General features: G+C 41.2%; 2 protein-coding genes across 3 annotated transcripts; both read right to left on the reverse strand.

Moving 5' to 3' along the window:
• Positions 1-560: 560 nt before the first annotated feature.
• On the reverse strand, positions 561-8805 carry prune2 (prune homolog 2 with BCH domain). 2 transcript variants are annotated; one of them, XM_086188110.1, is made up of 11 exons: positions 8662-8805; positions 6803-6869; positions 6524-6724; positions 6120-6296; positions 5019-5121; positions 1997-2128; positions 1787-1873; positions 1542-1640; positions 1395-1433; positions 900-953; positions 561-790 (listed from the first exon to the last, which is right to left on the reverse strand). In XM_086188110.1, the coding sequence occupies exons 2-11, from the start codon at positions 6855-6857 to the stop codon at positions 760-762; spliced, it is 978 nt and encodes a 325-aa protein (XP_086044236.1). In that variant the 5' UTR covers positions 6858-6869; positions 8662-8805; the 3' UTR covers positions 561-759. The 2 variants fall into 2 exon arrangements, with proteins under 2 accessions (XP_086044236.1, XP_086044235.1); XM_086188109.1 differs by having other exon boundaries at positions 561-793; positions 8662-8804.
• A 257-nt stretch (positions 8806-9062) lies between these two features.
• Positions 9063-18239, reverse strand: LOC147243835 (guanine nucleotide-binding protein subunit alpha-14-like). Its single transcript, XM_086188107.1, has 7 exons — positions 17844-18239; positions 14117-14301; positions 12398-12552; positions 12057-12185; positions 10954-11083; positions 10639-10792; positions 9063-10164 (listed from the first exon to the last, which is right to left on the reverse strand). The coding sequence occupies exons 1-7, from the start codon at positions 17962-17964 to the stop codon at positions 9974-9976; spliced, it is 1065 nt and encodes a 354-aa protein (XP_086044233.1). The 5' UTR covers positions 17965-18239; the 3' UTR covers positions 9063-9973.
• Between the last annotated feature and the right edge of the window lie 62 nt (positions 18240-18301).

Genomic DNA, 18301 nt, shown 5'->3' on the forward strand with positions numbered 1-18301 from the left:
CACACATCTGTCAAACATAGAAAAACAGGACATGCTTTCACATTGCACTTGATTTCATACCTCAGTTCTTCCTCCTTAGATTCATTTTGACTATAAAGCTAAAATATCTATATGGTGAGCTTATTTCCAAGTTTTTGAACAAGTATTAAAACAGGGGATTGGATTGCTCAAAAGCAGAAGTTGGTCTAGGTTGTTTTGGTTCTTTTTTTTGGCTGCACCTGATGCTGTTATTGTAGACTGCTGCCACAAAAGTCACCCCTTTATCTGAAATACTGCGACTGTGTAACCGGTAAAGGGTGATATTATTGCTTCACTGCTTCTCATGCACACAACCACAACACTATAGGCTCTACAAATGGATTTGTGCAGTGCACTGTCGGGTGTGTAATTGCATTTCCTACCCTACCTGTGAACAATGATGCTACTCTGTAGGTGCTGCCAAGCATCACACTTGACTCTATAGAAGTGTAGGGTACAGTAGACGCAACAGCAGCCATAAAGGGATCTAACTGAGTGTTAACATTTATTATTTGAGTTTTCATATTAAACTCTGGTGTCTATTTGACAAGCACTGAGACACAGACACACAGACACAACACACACACACACACACACACACACACACACACACACACACACACACACACACACACACACACTAGCTTAACAAGGCTTTGAGTCTGCTTTCCAGCATCACCCGTACGATACAACAGTGAATTCTGTAAATTGAGGTGACCCATCCGGTTGGGATGTTTGGGTTTAAGAGCTGCTGGCACCGGCTTCATCTGGTCTGCTGGGAAGAACAAAACAGGCTCATTAAAGACGAGTGTGTTTATGTATGGCTGACAGACGGCGGACACAAGACTGTTTCTCTTTCATCTGAACTATAGCGGACTTACTCCGTTCTTGCTGCTGCTGATGTTGGCTCTGGTCCACTCAGAAAACTATTCACCCTGGAGTGAAAGAAACAAAACAGAGAGAGCAGCCACGTAAGCGTGAGAGGCAATTCACTTTTTGTGTATTTGAGGACAGATACAACTTTTAATCTAAAGTTAAATTAACCAGCAAAAGTTTAGCACTTGACTGCTTAGTTCTTACTTTTATTAGCGGTGTAATAGATCTGTCTGTAATAAGGACTGGCTCATTTATACTTCTGTAATGATAAATGAGATGAAAGCCATGCAATTAGCATCTTTAGCAACTTTTTTTCCCCGTCTCCTCCCTGCAACTGCAACTAGAGCCAACTCCAATTGGTCCACATCCAGCAAAAGAGTCCCTGTGATCTAAAAGTGGACCATCTGATAAATGAGTGCTCCAGCCAAGGATAAAACTGAGGCAGGGGCCACTTGTCCCCACAGAGGGAAGTAATGAGAGGCAGGAGAGTTGATGCTTACTTTGAGTTCTCTGCAGATTCCTTCAGTTCTTTGTCAAGTCTAGAGGTGAGAGTTCAAATGACAAGATGAATATAAAGTCATTTAAAAGACAAGTCAGCCTGGGAGGAAGCGGGGGCGAGGGAGCGTTCGGGGTTTCGAGAGACTCACCTAATGATGCACTCTGGGATCTGGATGTATTCCATAGGGATGAGCTCCTGCAGCTCGTCCAAACTGTTCACGTACTTAATCTTACTGCTGAACTTGGTGCTGTGACACATAAATACAAATGTGAGTGCAATGACAAGCAAGGGTGCGTACAAGCCAACGCGCAGTGAAGCTGCTCGACATCAAAGGAACTCAAACCAGGTCTTTCTCTGTTTACACAGCTTCAGGAGCGCGAGTGTGATATTTACCTGATGAAGGGCTTGGTGATGGCAAGAATGGTCCTGATGAACCAAGAGGGATGGAGAATAATGAAGGACTTCAAATTCTTCCTGAGCCTGAAGACATAATGTGTGTTAGCTACATTGAAGTGGACTTCATTTGAGGCAGCGATGGACGCTTTTACAGTGTAAAAGAATGACAGGATTGTCACGTAACAGGTTTAAGTGCATGAGACAGACCTTCTGTCAATCATCTGATAGCATTTCTTCAGCCAGCCCAGGCCTGGCATTCTTCTGTGTGGTGTGGCTCCATTCAGGTAGACAATCATGTAGTCCTCTGCTACCATCAGCTCCAGCGTGCTGATCACATAACTGATGACATACACAACATCAGATAGAGCCTAGTTTGTGATAGATAATCCATACTTTTTTCCTGTAATACATAAATGAGGGACAGTATGTTTGCATTTTGGCCAAAAATGTATATAAAAAAATGCAACACTGTAAAATTGTGTGCCCTTCATCAGCTAATAAGACTACAGTTTGCAGCCATGCTTTGGCTAAAACATGCATTTTTTTCCTACTCTCATGTATTCTAATGAGTAAAATCCCCCAAAACAAATGAGAAAAAGCAGCATCATGAAAATATTACTTTTTTCAAAGGGCTGAAAGGCAGAATGTCACCTCTATGATGAAATAGAAGACAAGTCTTACCCTGAATTTGAAAACTCAAGACGCATTTTAGAAATATTTCTCCTTTCTGAAGTTAACTGAAACTCATACAAATATTGCCTCACAGATGACCTGTTATGCTTTGAATTTCTCTTTTTCTTTTTCCCAAGCATCCATCTCAGCAGCTCAATCAAACTTCCAATACTCGGATTCTGACACACACGCACAAACCACTTCTCTTTTTCTCATTTCTATCCATCTTCTCAGTCAGCAGGGAACTTCTTTGTCACGTTTGAAACTAAAGTTGACAGTCTCCTTTTTTCCCCCTCAGCCAGTTCTTCTAGTCTCTGCAACAACTTCAATAACTTTTTGCTCAGTGTGATGCTCCTCCTGATCCAATGTCCTTCTCCAGCTTACAAACCAACACTGCTGATCCACTGTGTTTCTCAACTACTGTAATCATCTCCCACTGACATCAAGCTGCATACCATTCGCTGCCCGTCTATACTCCTCCTCGCAAAGATTCAAACCTCCAGCCATCTGGCATGAAAAACTGCAGACACTAGGGTGTACATCCTTTCATTTCTATCCAAAACTCTTGGATATGCCAGCTTTCTCAATATCTTTCACAGAACAGCCTGTGGGATCCCAACTACACTGTCCAAGCATGAAATGCAACTGTGCCAGCTCAACATTAGAGATGTGGACATGCAGGCTAGATCACGTTATCTCCATCGTTCTATTTTCATACATAATTCAAGGAGTTAAGACAGCATCCTTGACCTGCTAACGATGCTACGTGTCCTCTTTACATTTTCTAGGTGTGTCGGCGTGTTGTTTTAAAATGACAGGGAAACTCAAATGAGTCTGAAACAAGGATGCATTACGCTAAATGTCAGCATGAGGATGTTCAGAGAGCATGGTAACCATTTCAGCTTATTAGCATGCTAGTACTTGCTAATTAGCACCAGAGAAAATGCACTGAATGAAATCTAATTCACTTCCTGTGTCCCACCACCTCATTTCTAAGAGTGGTAATATCCATTTTACTTCAGTTTCGTGTTTAAATCCTTTAAAATTTCTGTTTATGTGGTTGGAAAATGTCAGCAGCACTGCAGTGACACCAGACCAATGATTCAGCAGCACAGAGAGAGATAGAGAGAGAGAGAGAGAGAGAGAGAGAGAGAGAGAGAGAGAGCGACGGCGTGTATCTGAGATAGAAACAGGTCATGAACAAAGTTAATTTTCTCCTGATTTGACCGTCTGAAAGGCATCTTAGTGTCACAATGTTTAGAGGATATGTGGCTTTTTCCAAATGGATCCAATATTCACTTGGATAGCTGAGGCTCACTTTGATTAGATTTTCAGTTATTTGATCATAAACCAAATTTCAATTTTGATTTGATGATGACTCCTTCATCCCAAAGTAGACAGGAGGGTTTTGACCAAATTTTACTGCATTCAAATTTGGTTATTTTATAATGAAAATCAAGAGAGTCAACTTCAAAATAGGGAAATAAGAAAATCATGAAAGTCTACAGGTTCCATCTGCAGCAACGTGCACAAATGTTCATGGAAGTTGTTGAAAAGTTTCAGTCTAGAAAAGTGAGTGTGGGCCCTGGTGGGTGGGAGACATATTGCATAAGGCCAGTGAGGTCATCTAAAAAAAAAAAGGGCAAAATTGCCATAAAATATCCATCCATCCATCCATCCATCCACCCATCCATCCATCCATTTTCTACTGCTTATCCTGTTAAGGGTCACAGGGGGGCTGGAGTCTATCCCAGCAGCCTTCGGGCGTGAGGCAGGGTTCACCCTGGACGGGTCACCAGTCCATCACAGGGCCAACACATAGAGACGGACAACCATTCACACTCACAGTCACACCTACAGTCAATTTAGAGTATCAATCAGCCTCGTCCCCTCTTGATGTCTTTGGACTGTGGGAGGAAGCTGGAGTACCAGAGAGAACCCACACAGGAACAGGGAGAACATGGAGACTCCACACAGAAAGATCCTGTGATGGAACCGGGACTCAAACCAATGACCTTCTTGCTGGGAAGCCACAGTGCTGACCACTGCACCATCATGCCATAACATATATCTGACTAAATATATCATGTTGATATAAGGTGGGAGATTGAGACATTTTCTGCATGAGTCATTATTATCCAAATGCAAAAAGCCAGAATTCAGGTGTTAAAATTCACTACTTGCACTTAATTTCTTGAAGTTGTTTCTTATGTTAATTGAAACACTTCAGCTTAACTGCTTAGCAAAAAATATACAGGCCAACACATGATTTTATTCTTGTGTGTTTGATTAAAGAGCTGTAATTAAAGGTTTGGGTGGGCTGTGAAGGATTTTCAGATTTAAAATCGGGTTCTTCATTTTGGGAAAGTCTGTTTTGGACCAAAGTGGTGGAACACACCCCTAGCTTGGCTCAAAAGCAAATGAATAATGCATTTGCAATAACTGTAAAATCCCTCTGATGAAGAAATTAAAGAAAAATCTGTTTTGATGAGGGACTGTTAGTAGATTCCTCATGGAACCGAGGCTGTCTGTATGAACGTCAGCGCGGTCTACTCACAGGAAGAGGTTCTCCATGATTTCGTGGTAGTCGTCTCTGTCACTGTCTGGCAAGAAACAAGCAGCAAACACGATGATGGCATTCACTCCGTTGCCATAGTATCCTGGATAAAAATACATAAAAATAAAAGAAATAAGTTAACGACCTTGTTCTATTGTTGGTGAGCATAGCCTTAATTAGCATAGTTTTCATCATTTGATTGCTCTCTTATTCTCTTCTTTTGTTGTACTTATCTGTCAATCAGAAAGTCTTTTGTCTGTCTGTTTCTCTGTCCTGGTTCCACTTTCTATTTTTTTTTCCCAGAATCACGTAATTTCCCATTATTCACCAAGCCATTCATCACCAGATTTGCTGTCACTCAGAGAGAAAGTCCTTCAACTGAAGCCTAGAGTCTGGCTGTTTTTACTACTTCGATGAGGGTTTGGTAGGTAGTTTAAGGAGACTGGTTAGGGATTTGGTTATGGTTTTAAGGGGTTTCGTTATTGAGTTTATTTTCATAAAGAATATTTTTTGCTATTTATTAAATTTTGCAAAACATTATTTTGAAAACAGTACTGTACTGTGTGCTTTTTTTTTTTTTTGATAGCCAAGCAGGTAACCACTTTTTTATTGTTTTGAAATCACAAATTAAAAAATACTGTACACCATAACCTAAAAATGACTTTTTCAACAAATCATGTGGCCCTAGTACGAGTCCCACCAGTATCTGCATTTGATTTTCAGTGGAATTTGGTTTGAGACTCAGATTCTTAAAACAAATTTTTTTAGGCAACTTCCTTTGTATCGATGATGATCAGCAAGTGTAACTTTTTTTGGCTCAGTGTTTGTGTTTAGAACGACTCAACACTACTGATGGGGCTTGTTGCCCAAAACACTGTGTTTTCTGGTGCTCCCTCATATCTCCATTAAATCCTGTAAAAAAAAATAAGATTCAATGTCGTACTGTGTAACTCTTATATGAAAGAAGCCTGTGTGTGTGTGTGTGTGTGTGTGTGTGTGTGTGTGTGTGTGTGTGTGTGTGTGTGTGTGTGTGCTTGAAAACTGCTTGGTTTGATTGATATACGTCATGATGTCACGCAAAAGCAGCTCTTTAATGGTCACCTCCGTGGGAGATGACTCGCATGTAGGGTTCAATGATCTTCATGTTGATGCGGTGCTCCTGCTCCCCGATGATGACCGTCCTCCACAGCTTGCCGTCTTGACGCTCCTCCTCAGCGCTGTACGTCGGGATCGTGTTGTAGGAGTCACTTGTCCTTCCCCTATTAGCTGTTTTGGGTTCTGGTTGGAAAAAAGACCAAATACTGTTCAAGTGAGTTTTGCAAGGAGCTTAACTGCATACTCAGCATGAGAGGTTTTAGAGAACTGCAATATCTCTGACATTTACATTTGATATTACAATAATCTTCTAATTTAAATTCTGCACTGCAACATCTGGTGCACGTTTTCTTTATTTTGCAGAGTTCATGATCAGGGTCAACTGACATTGTAAATTCTGAGTGACCCACCTTCCCAGTCCATTTCATGGTCCGTGTAATCGAGGTAATCCCCCTCATCTGGAGTGTCGAGGTCATCCACATTGATGTCAAGATCATCTGGCGTCTCCCCCAAGTCGTCCTCGCTCTGGTCCAGCGACAGGCTGATGCGAGGGGCAGAAAGCTTTTTTCTTTGGGTGGGACCTCCTTGCAGAGGTAGGGAGGTGGGAGGGGCTACAAGATAAAGTACATCATTTTAAAAAAAATAGGTCTTTCTTTTCAGCTGTGAATGGTTCCTGTGCAGAAGTTTACCTGGCCTACTTTCACCCCCCTCAGAGTTCATTTTATTCTCTGACACCAGGTCCATCCCCTGGAGGACCTGTGAGAGGATAATTACGCACATTAATTATGGACTCTTGTGATAATACAACAACAAACCTGGAGAGTACAAACTCTGGCAAGATCCATCCACTGTGAATTCCTCGATATCTACTGATGTGCAAACAGAAGTGAGTGCCCACGAATGGAAAATTAGTCAAAGCTTAATAATTACAGATACCTGTATCTAAGATATATCAGAATGTAACTACAGATGCAATTTGAGTACATTGGAGTGCATAACTTCCCGAGGAGAATTCCTTTCATTATTACAGAATTGCTACTTTGACCTGTGTAAAAGATGACAATACTTCCCGCACCACTAAAAAACTAATTTCTCAACTTTTGTTACTTTGTACAAAAACTTGATGAAACCTGGTATAAGGCTTCTACTGCCTGCTCCTCGGTCACAACCAGGAATTGAAATTCATATCATTTCCACTTCCAACACAGACTATGTGACTTCTGCCTCCAATGTCCTCACTTTTGAGAACACAAATTACGTTATAGTTTGAATCACTGTGAAAAGATTCAGTCTGGTTGTGTCAAAATGCATCATTTTGATCATCGATTATGGTTATTTTCTTTGTGCCTGAACAAAATGAGTTGGAGCAGTTTTTGCTTTATTTGTTGTGACATTAAAAGGTGCATAAACAGACAACATAGGCTATTTCTTATCAAATGTTCTTGATAACATTAAGCGAGTTGAGCTGTTGTGGTTTGAACTACTTAAACTATAAATGCAGCATCTTTATTTACACTTGAATTACTCTATTTCCTTTTTCCTGTGTGTGTATATCTTTACGTACGTACATACACACACTATGGTTTCACATTTGAATACAATGCTTATATGTTTACTTAAATTTGATTTGTTACACATTGTTGTAGATTTTACTTTTTTTGTACAAATATTTATTTACTCTCTATTCTTTACATTTCTGCATAGGTGAACAGAAGAACCTGCAACATGAACAATTTCCCCCCAGGGATTGATGACTAAATGGGTCACTGTGATTATGAAGCATCTCACTGTAAAAAGTATTAAGTTTGACTAAGAGGATTTAAATTTTGTCAATGACACCCACATAAAACGTTACACTGTGTATCCTCATCTACAGGGACAGATTTCTATCATCATCTATGAACAGGGGGAGTAAAAATAATAAGAATTTATCAGGGGGGGAGAGGAGAGGAGGGGATGAAAGAAACGAGAACAATTTTGAGGTTAAAGGTCATGTTGTTCTATAAATAATCCTTCCATTCAAACAGGAGGAGGGGGAGAAGCAGGAGAAGGAGGAGGAGGAGGAGGACTTATTACATCATGACAGGCCATTCCCCTCCTCGCTGCCTGTTTCTAGGGCCGATTCAAATCAAATGTCTGCATGCATGACCGAGCACAGATTGGGCAGAGATGCAAATTCGCAGTGAGTCACATGTACTCATTCACACGGAAAAGAAAATTCCTTGTTCTTCTTCTGCCTGGAACGAAGGAAATATGATTACATTAGCAGGTTCCACAGATAAATGCTGAATGAGAGTAGTGTCATGCTGATGTTACAGGAGTGTGTGTACAGTATGTGCACACACATTTACAGATTACACGCATAACACAATAACACACTCTTGCATAGCAGAATCAATATCAACAGTAATGTGCATCCTCAATGGAGGATGCTGATGACAGCAGCAGACCCTCCCTCACTCCTGCTTCCTGTCTGCTTTCTGAGGAAAACAAGAACACACCCCCCCCTCCTCCTTTCATTCTCACAGAATAAAGAGCATCTACTCACCACTGCTGGCGTATCTATGTCCTTCTGTGTCTCAGATCATGGATGTACTTCCAAGTTGCCGGTCTATTTCCTGCTCCCAGCCTCTCGGTGGAGATGCTCAGCTTGCAAACAGCTCACAGCTTCCACCATTTTGTAGTCACATGATCTGGGCCATTACCAAATAAGGACGATCACCTGCTACCACAGGCTCTCTGCACAGCAGCTTCCCCAGGCGTTTGCAAATGAATGGGGATGTAGGATGTTATGTTTGTGTGTCATTATCCTCAACTGGAGGGGATAAGCTGCATGTGTGTGCAGATGTGTCATTACTACACCCGAGGACTGCTATTAAGGCATGACAGCATATATGTTACTCTGGCTGTGCAGCTATAAGATTTTTATTAGCCCTTAGGGTACAACTATCACAAACCAGAATATTGTCATGTGCTGATAATATTCACAAACTGGTAGAAAAACAGTGACATACACAAAGTTAATTTCTAAATCTTACATACCACTGTCTAAAACTTCAAATGTGTCCTTTATATACTGCATAAGCCATGAACTTTTCAACCCTTGAGCAAGCATATGATAACAACGGAGCAGATAAAATCAATAGAACCTAAACAGACTCTAGTTCTGTGTTGAAACGAGCATTGTTCTGTCCAGCAACACTGAATGCCTCTGTCCACTTACCACGATTCAGTTCCGGCACTTGAACAGGAAGACTACACCGTCAGACCTTTGAAATTGTTGAGCACTGTTCGGTACAAAGGTTGTTACGACTGCTTGCCAATTAGTGTGACCACGCCTAGAGCTCCTGGACAGAGACGTCCTGAAACAGCCTTCAGTGTGTCAGTGCTGAGCAGCTGCAGCCATCTGTCATTAGTTGGATTGAACATTTCAGAATTAAACCGAATCCAGGTTAGTGTAAACCACAGATGAAGGAACTTTTCATGTATGTGAGTACATGATTTCTTCATATCTTGCATAGTTGTCACACATTAGTGTAAAGATAAACTCAGACACTATTGTTCCCTGCAGGCTATTGTCGTTCTTCCTCCTCCCAGAGCTGCCTGGCAGGGCTGGTCACATTTTTACAAGAACTTGGTCAAACCAGTTTGATACCAGTTTTTAATTCTCTGGCTAACATGTAGCTGGAAAAGTCCATCCCTCTCCAGTAGCAACACTTGGAGCATTCATTATGGGCTGTTGTAGAAACGGGCGCGGGATGTCTGGGTGTATCTTACCTGCAAAAGTTTCAAACAACCAGCATATTACAGATAAAATGTCCGTAACCGTCTTAAAACTTGCGAACAGTGCTCTCGCTCCCTTATTCCAGGTTGAACTTTTCAAGGTTATCTCTGAAGAGAGTGTCTTTGACGGCTTTGAACACAACCCGGATGTTTTCTGTGTCCGTGGCACAGGTGAAGTGCTTGTAAAGGGGTTTATGATGCCCGCTGTGGTGCGCCACATACATCTTCAGGATGAAGTCTTTCGCAGGTCCAGCCTCACATTGAGGCCCTGTGGGAGAGAAAACAGTCAAAATCAGAGGGCGTGTTGTCTATTATAAAGAAATTAAATCCTGAGAGTTCATTTAACATGCGGCCTATTTCCAAAATTAGAACTTTGTTTATTCAGTCAATAGCTGAACACAAATAAATGTTATCACTACATGTCATCACTGGTTCCCACCACCATATCATACATGTATTTACTGCAACATGTCACACTGGAACGTCACTGGATGGTAATAACAGTGCTGAGCCTGAGATCTAAACAAAGAAAGAACGTATTTTGTGGATTTACAATATAATTAGTGGCAATGGATCATTCCAACTAATTAATTGGCAGTATGTTATTTTGAAGCAACCGAATTAAATCAGAAAATCTGCATCTCATGGCCATAAAGTAATACAAATTGTGGGAACAAGTTATACTACTACTACTAAAATCTTCCACACTGGGGCTCTGTAAATAGGGTAGAGGAAGCTTTACCGGTGTATGCTGGGAAGTAGTTTGCCAAATGAGACTTTGCAATTTTCTCCTCTAGCAAGTCTGTTTTGTTGAGAAAGAGGATGGTGGAGGACTCCTGGAACCACGAGTACGAGAGAATGGTCTTGAACAAGGCGAGGCTCTCTTCCAGTCGATTCTGAAGAAGCGGAGAAAAATCAATGTGGACAGTAACAGTGAAAAACAGTCACTTGATCAGAAAATGCAGAGTGTTTCGAAGGAGTAATTAGACAGCAATTACTTCCAAGGAAAGATGAATAAGAAGCCTAATTCCAAAGAAAGAGAGGATTTCTAGTTTACCTCTTTTTTGTCCTCATAAAGGACCTGATCGTACTCGCTGAGGGCTGCCAGGAATATGATAGATGTGACATTCTCAAAACAGTGGATCCATTTCCTCCTCTCTGAACGCTGACCACCCACATCGACCATCCTAGACGCACAAGACCAGAAAACATCAGAGTTGATGGACCGAAAACATCCTAGCGACCATTAAGGGAGTAGTTCAGCACTTTCAGAAACACAACAGAGGAGAGCAAGATGAGAAGATTGGCACCACACTCATGACATACCCTTGAGTTTAGCTTAGCTCACAATACAGAACAAATGCTGGGGAAATGTCGCCCTTGCACTTCATCAGTTTAAAATACAGAAAATGATGTCTTTTTCTTAGTTTTTTTCCTCGCTGAGAAGAAAGAGCTACCCCCAAATACTCTGACCTAATTGACTAATAGTTAAAACAGGACATCAATACGTGGCAATGTTGATGTTGGGGCGAGCTGCCACATATAAATCAATGTAAGGGAGTGTGTGAGACCACCATTACCAAGAAAAGAATGGTAGCTATTACAGACTTTAGAAATGAATTCACAAATTGTTCAGGTAGTCTCCTGGCAGGTTGTTTCCACGGAACCATTACCACATTTGCCAGTAATAACAGACATCCTGCTTTGTGCAGGTGCTAAATTTTATATTCTAATAAAGGTTCTGTATTTCCTATTCTTTAATGCAGCACTGTGTTAACAATATTACTCATTCTTTCTCAGCTTTGCAATTCAGAATGTGAATAAATAACACATTGAACACAACTGGTTGGCTAATTGACTGAAATAATGACATCTAATCAACTAGGGAAATATTCAGTTGAGGGGCAGCCTTAAATCAATATACAAGTGTGTATTTCCTAAAAAGTCTATTTCTTTGACAGACGCCTCCAACTTTGTACAGTGCCACATAGTTTCCACAAATCCCCTAATTTCCCTGCTGACTTCAAAACCATCAGAGAGCTAGAGGGGGTAGTTTAGGTCACTGCAGGGTGTCATACAAGATCTTGGATTCTTGTGCTGTTTTAATCAGGAAAGAATTTTTCACTTTTTTTCAGTAGCTAATGAGGTGTGATACCTTACCTGAAGATAGCTTTGGAAAGGTCAAAGGGGTACTCGATGATACCCGTGGTGGGGACCCTGACCCTCAAGATGTCCTGTAGAGTGGGTATGTATAACGGGACTGTGATTCTGTCCAAGTCACTAAGGTAACTGTAAAGTTGACAGTAATAATTCCAGTTCAATATCCCAATACCTGACCGGCTAACTTCAAACATAACACAGAAAAGTCAACTTGGTTTTAAATATGTTTAAACGACGCAACTTCTGATGAGTGCAAAATTCCGCATTGTGATAGCTGAGGCTCTCAGGAAGAGCCTTGAGTTTATCTTAATGCTTTCATCAGAGACATATAAAAGTCTTACTATTTGGCAGAGTCAGATAATTGGAATTCCCTTCTGCGCTCGTAGCACCTTTGAACACCATGATCATTCCACACTCTTCTAATGGCGTTCACCTGCCAGGCCTCCAAAGTGGACACCTGGGCTGCCTCCACTTGGCTCAGCTCCTCTGCATGGCCCTGACACATACAAAACATCCACAGGGAATTAGTTCAAGCACAAACTGTCTATATTTGACTGACACAAAAACAGATCTTAGAAGATTGGAACGGTAAGAGAACTGCCTCTAGAACAAGGTGTTCAAAAAGACTGAGGTAGGAAAAGTAGGTGAGAGATGCTCATTTTAGCCCTGACAGCAGCCTGGTATGCATGAAACATCTAGACTTCAGTTCATTTTAGTTTCAAGAATATTTAACACAATGACTTTTCCTCTGCTGTTAGTCCTCTAAATGACCTGATGCTCGCCGGTACGCATTTTCTTCTTCGGCGTACCGTGATATTTACTAGCATAATTAGTCACAAGCTGCCAGGAATCTATAAACTGAGGGCGCCAATCAAGATGTCAGCCAAGTTAAGTGGCACACGGTACTGTGGGTCTTAAGGACACTCCTGACAAATCTAAAAGTAGTAAGAGCAATTTATTGCTCATGTTGTGGCTTGATGCTGAGGATACATCAACCATCTCTCCACAGCAAGGAGTGGCGTTAACTCAGCTTGCTGCTCCCAGTTTGTATCACTGGTTCTAGTTGAAGCTGAGTTGTGTTGGCTGACTCATGCTGTCAGTGGGGCCTGCTGATTACAGGCAACGTATTTGGCATCGGTGTTTCTTAGTTACAGATGTAACAGTGCAACATAAACACAGAAATGATATATAATATAACATACATATTTAATAATTGATTATATACAGGTAAATACATTATTACTAATATATATTACATAATCAATCGTTTGGAAAATGGTTTCATTTTTGAGTATCAGTATAATCAGTATCATCAGTTATATCTCCTAAAGAAGGTGAAATCAATTACCGGTAAATTCGCTGATATTGGCCAGTACACACACCATCAGGAATAAGGGGAGTACTGGCACAGTTTCTCCTCCTTCAGGCTCTGTCTGGTCAAGTGCCATAATGACAGACATTTTGGATTTTTAGTGAAATGTGTCCTTAACTACTTCCCCAGGTGAAACTTTTAATTTAGTGACAAAAGTAGATAAAATATCCAACATTTTAAAACATAACAAAGATTCCTGTGAGGTGAATTGCATTCCCCTCAGTTTAAGCAGTGTATGGTGCTAATTAGCTCATGTTAGCATCCTAACATGCTAAGCTAATATTATACCTGCTTGTCACTACCCAATTGGCATCACACATTCATCAGTGGGTCCGCCATCTTGGACAGCTACAGACGGCAACACCACTTGGATAAACCAATTGCATGCCACCTTTCACTTTGGCTGAGGGTAGAATTTCATCTATTGAGCGAAATAATGAGTAGTAAGCACATAAAATCATGTTAGCAAAAGCTGAAAGTTAGCTGTTAGCTAACGTGTGTCTGTAAACAGTAAATTATGCAGTAAAACCACAATTCTGAGCTGCTAGCAACACCGTAAACTTTTGCATGTTTTTGATTTTCTTGACATGTTAGCATGCTGATGTAAGCATTTGTCAGTAGAAGCGCTTGCAGGGCTGCGAGTTGGCCTTGCTACTGCCCCAGTGACCTCTTGACGTGTCACACTCACAGTGTTCTTGTCGTCGACGTATTCAATCTTGAGCGTCTTCATGGCGTGGACGAGCGCCTGGATGGCTGTGACAATGTTCTGAAACACCAGGCGAGTGAATCCCTTCCTGTCAGCTTCACTGTATCCGGTGCCGTGGATGATCCTCATCTGTTTGATGAAAGTGCTCTTCCCACTTTCACCAGTCCCTACGCAAACGAGATGAATAAAACTGAAGGATGAGAAAGGGAATAAGATTAAAGCAACGCCAGAAGTAGGTCACCTGTGATATGATATTTTAAAAAATCCCCTGAACATCAATCAGTCGCAGCTTAACGGGAAAGAGCGACTAAACAACAACTGGAAGGCTCACTCTCAGGAGCGCTAGAATATTTTCAGGAATTAAGTTTCATGAGGTTTTAAACATTAATTTTTCAGTGAGGATACATTTGAAAATAAACCTGTCCTTGTTAATGCATGCCCTAAAATAAACTAAACTGAAATAAAGTAAAAACTGCAAAATGTCAGCTCTCATTTAATAAAATACAACAAATTAATTTTTAAGAAAGTTGGTATTAAAATTGTATGAAGTCACAGGAACACGGGAGGTTTGTATTTGATCCCCACGAGTCAAAGGTATCCTTCAGTAAAACCTTGAGCTGCTTCCTGCCTGCAGGTTGTAAATTACTCTCGATAAAGATTGTCAGCTAAGCACCTAAAATACCTACAAATGTTAACCATTACACTGACCTTTGCTGCAGGTTATTGTTCTCCAAACAGACTAACTCAACTTGAAGTTTAAAGTAGCTCTGACCTTTAAAGCAGAGTTATTCATGTGTAATGTATTGTTTCCAGCACAAAATGGTCTGTTTTGTTTAGTCTGGGTCATGAATGACACATTACATATTTCTGTGTTTTGTAACTTCAGCTATGTCATTTATTTTGCCTAAATACAAATTAAGAGAAACCTGAATGGGGTTTTTTTATGTTTTATTACAACATTAGAGTCTTGTGAAACATGTTTTGAATGAGGATATTGACTCATCAAGGTTTCATTTACTATTTGAGGCCTAGAAGTACTACGACGGAAAAAGTACATAGAAAAGAAATCCTTGTTAGAAGCTCAGCGGTTTGTCAATCCCGTCAGTCACTCTTTGTTTCCTGGATGAGTCAGTTTACCATAATGAGCAAGCACACAATGGAATCTTGACAGATCATATTTAAACATTCTTTTGTCCATCAGATTGTGATGATATTTGCTCAGATGATCATGTTACCCCGAGGAGGAAGTAGATCGCCCACAGTGGCCCCCTTGAACTGATGGCTATGACATAAAAAAAGGCAATAGCTTGCTTTAGCGTCACTGGCGTGACCATTAGATCCATTACACTAGATTTCATTACAATTTGATAGAGAAATTTTATTTTTTCATGCTGAACGCTTAAAAAAAAACAAAAAACAAAACTCCTCCTCCGCTTATCCGGGTCCAGGTTGCAGAAATAAAAATAAATATCTTAATAAAATAGAAAAGTTCTATTTTATTAAGATATTTTTATTTGTCAGGATGTTCATATTTACCCTAGTGTACTGTTTCGAGTGTAATTGTTCAGAATACAAAGTTTCCACCTGTTAATTTTACCTTCCTCTATGACAGAGCCTTCAGTTAGGACTGGTTCAGGTAGCTCTGAACCATCGATAGCTATGCTGCTACAGGCTTAGACTGCTGGGGGACGCATCAGGTTACATGGAGCCCTTCCCTCCTCTCCTCTCCTCTCCTCCTCTCCTCCCTGCACATTTTTGGAACTGTCACTACCACTACTTGTTGCACTTTGTAGTTTGGCCTTGGTGTCTCGCAGTCTCTCTGTGTTTCCACAGATCCACCAGAGCCGCAACCGCCGCCTGCATCGCCCCCCCCCCCCCCCCCCCCCTCTTATTCCCTAATGTTACACCGGCCTGCGCTCCCCTTCCATGAACCAGTCTGCCATCCAGTCCCCCATCAGGCTGGCTTGCTCTTCCTGCCTCCCCTACCAGAAGCTTCCTTCTTCAGCTGTTAACATTTCCATGTTTCCCACATTTTGTATTGTAAACTGTTTTCTTGTCTGTAACAACATCTACTGCACGTCTGTCCGTCCTGGTGAGGGATCCCTCCTCTGTTGCTCACCCTGAGGTTTCTCAGATTTTTCCCTGTTAAAAGGGTTTTCTATGGAGTTTTTCCTCAGTCGATGTGAGGGTCTAAGGGCAGAGGATGTTGTTACGATGCCATGTGAAGCCCTTTGAGACAAACTGTTTGTGAAAACGGGCTCTACAAATAAAATTGCCTTGCCTTGCCTTGCCTTAATTTAATGGTGGACTTGTGTTTGGGGTTTGTATCGCTGTAGATTTTGGCGCAAAGTTTTTTCAACCTCAAGTATCAGCGATCGGTGACCCTGATGTAGTAACATTTGATATCTACCCTGAAAGACCAATATTAGTCCGTTTCTATTCTAAATGTCTTGAGTGCCACGGATGGGCAGTACAATGTGACTACAATGCTTGACATGTTGCCACTGCAGAGACTTGTCAAGGTTGCATATCCTGAGGCATTTCCTGATTTACTGACTATTATTATGAGACCATAAATACATTAAGGAAATGTTGATGAAAAAAATACACCAAGACTTCTTTTTGAGATGAGACAACCTCCTTCATCATGATCAGTAGTAAGAATGCAGACTTGATGCAGGTTTTGCTTCCCCAAGAGCTTCACTTCTCAGACTTGAAGGCTACTTCTACTATGATTACACAATTTATTAGCAATGTTAGCATGGTTGCTAGTGTGGAGCAGTAAAATATCATCCTCTGTACCTTTGTCGCCGTAAATACAATTTTAGGAATTGTAATCGAAATTAAATATAAGCTGCCAACATCTGCTTTTTCAAAAGCAACAGCAGAATCACTCCTAACATTCGAGATTGATCTGTATGTTGTTAATGTTAGCATCCAACGGAAGCCCTGAATGGCCAAACTCATATTTATATAATTTTTTTTAATTACATGAAAAAACAGAAACTCTTGGAAACTCTATTACATCTAGATAATGAAATTATGAACTGTTTGTCACAAGAAAACAAAAGATGCCAACTCCCTGGTCCTTCAGGCCAACTTCTTGTACTTTTTAATCTACTTTTCAGCTTTGTATTCTTCCTTACAGTCGGGTTGCTGAAGGCTGTTATAGAATTAGATCAAATAAATGAGACTGAAGCACACAATCAACTATTCCATGATCCCATGATTTTAGGAAACCCCCCTGAATTAAGAATCAGCTACTTTATCTGTCATGAATAATTGCTTAATTATCCAGACATAACAAAGCTAACTTTCTAGAGATAAGGGGGTTAACTGAAGAAAAATATATTTTGCTGTTTTTTGTTTTTTTAGATAACGGAATACTAACTCCTTATGAAGAAGCTTTGTTATTGGGGGGTGGGGGGGGGACCAGATATGTGAGCCTTTCAGGGCTTCCAAACCTGTGCATACAGAGTGTCTGTCCTCTATTCTAGAAGAACAAGGATGAGGTTGAAGGTTAATTAAGTGCACCTGCTCTGCAACAGTGTCCTCCAGTAAACTAATTAATTATAACAAACTGTGGCACCAACATTTTTAACTAATGCCCAACTGTGACCGGACATCTTGTCTGTGCGCGTTAGTTAATTCTTGTCCAAACTTTTCAGCTGACTGCACACTTTAATTATAGAGACGCAGAGACACTCACCCAAGAGCAGCAGCTTCAGCTCCCGGCGAGAATCTCGTTTATCTCGTCGCAGTTGTCGCTCTATTTCTCGGTGTATCCGCAGTTTGTCCACTTCCTCACCGGACAGGCAGCATTCGTCCATTTTCCCAATAACTCGGAGCCACAAGCGGTTCCACGACCACACTCTGGACCAGGGGCGGAGGAGTAAATGGCGGAGGGTTTTTTGCTATCTTGCAGGTGAACTCCTGTCCTGGGACAGGTGGGCCGGCGGCTTTCTGCCCTCATTCTTCCTCGTACGGGACTCTGATTAGGTGCGTATCGCATTCCTGCCGTGCAGGGGAGGCGGGCGCATGGGCAGGTTCTGAGAGCGAGAGGCTGCCGGGAGTATCAGGTAGGTATATAGTCCCAGCCAGCCAGGAGACGCTGAATCAATTCACCACAATGGGCTGGAGATAATAATGGCGGGTTGCTACAGAGTA

Source organism: Aulostomus chinensis, chromosome 19, assembly GCF_037954235.1.
Source record: "Aulostomus chinensis isolate RoL2024-O1b breed Wild chromosome 19, RoL_Achi_v1.0, whole genome shotgun sequence".
NCBI classification, from domain to species: domain Eukaryota; kingdom Metazoa; phylum Chordata; class Actinopteri; order Syngnathiformes; family Aulostomidae; genus Aulostomus; species Aulostomus chinensis.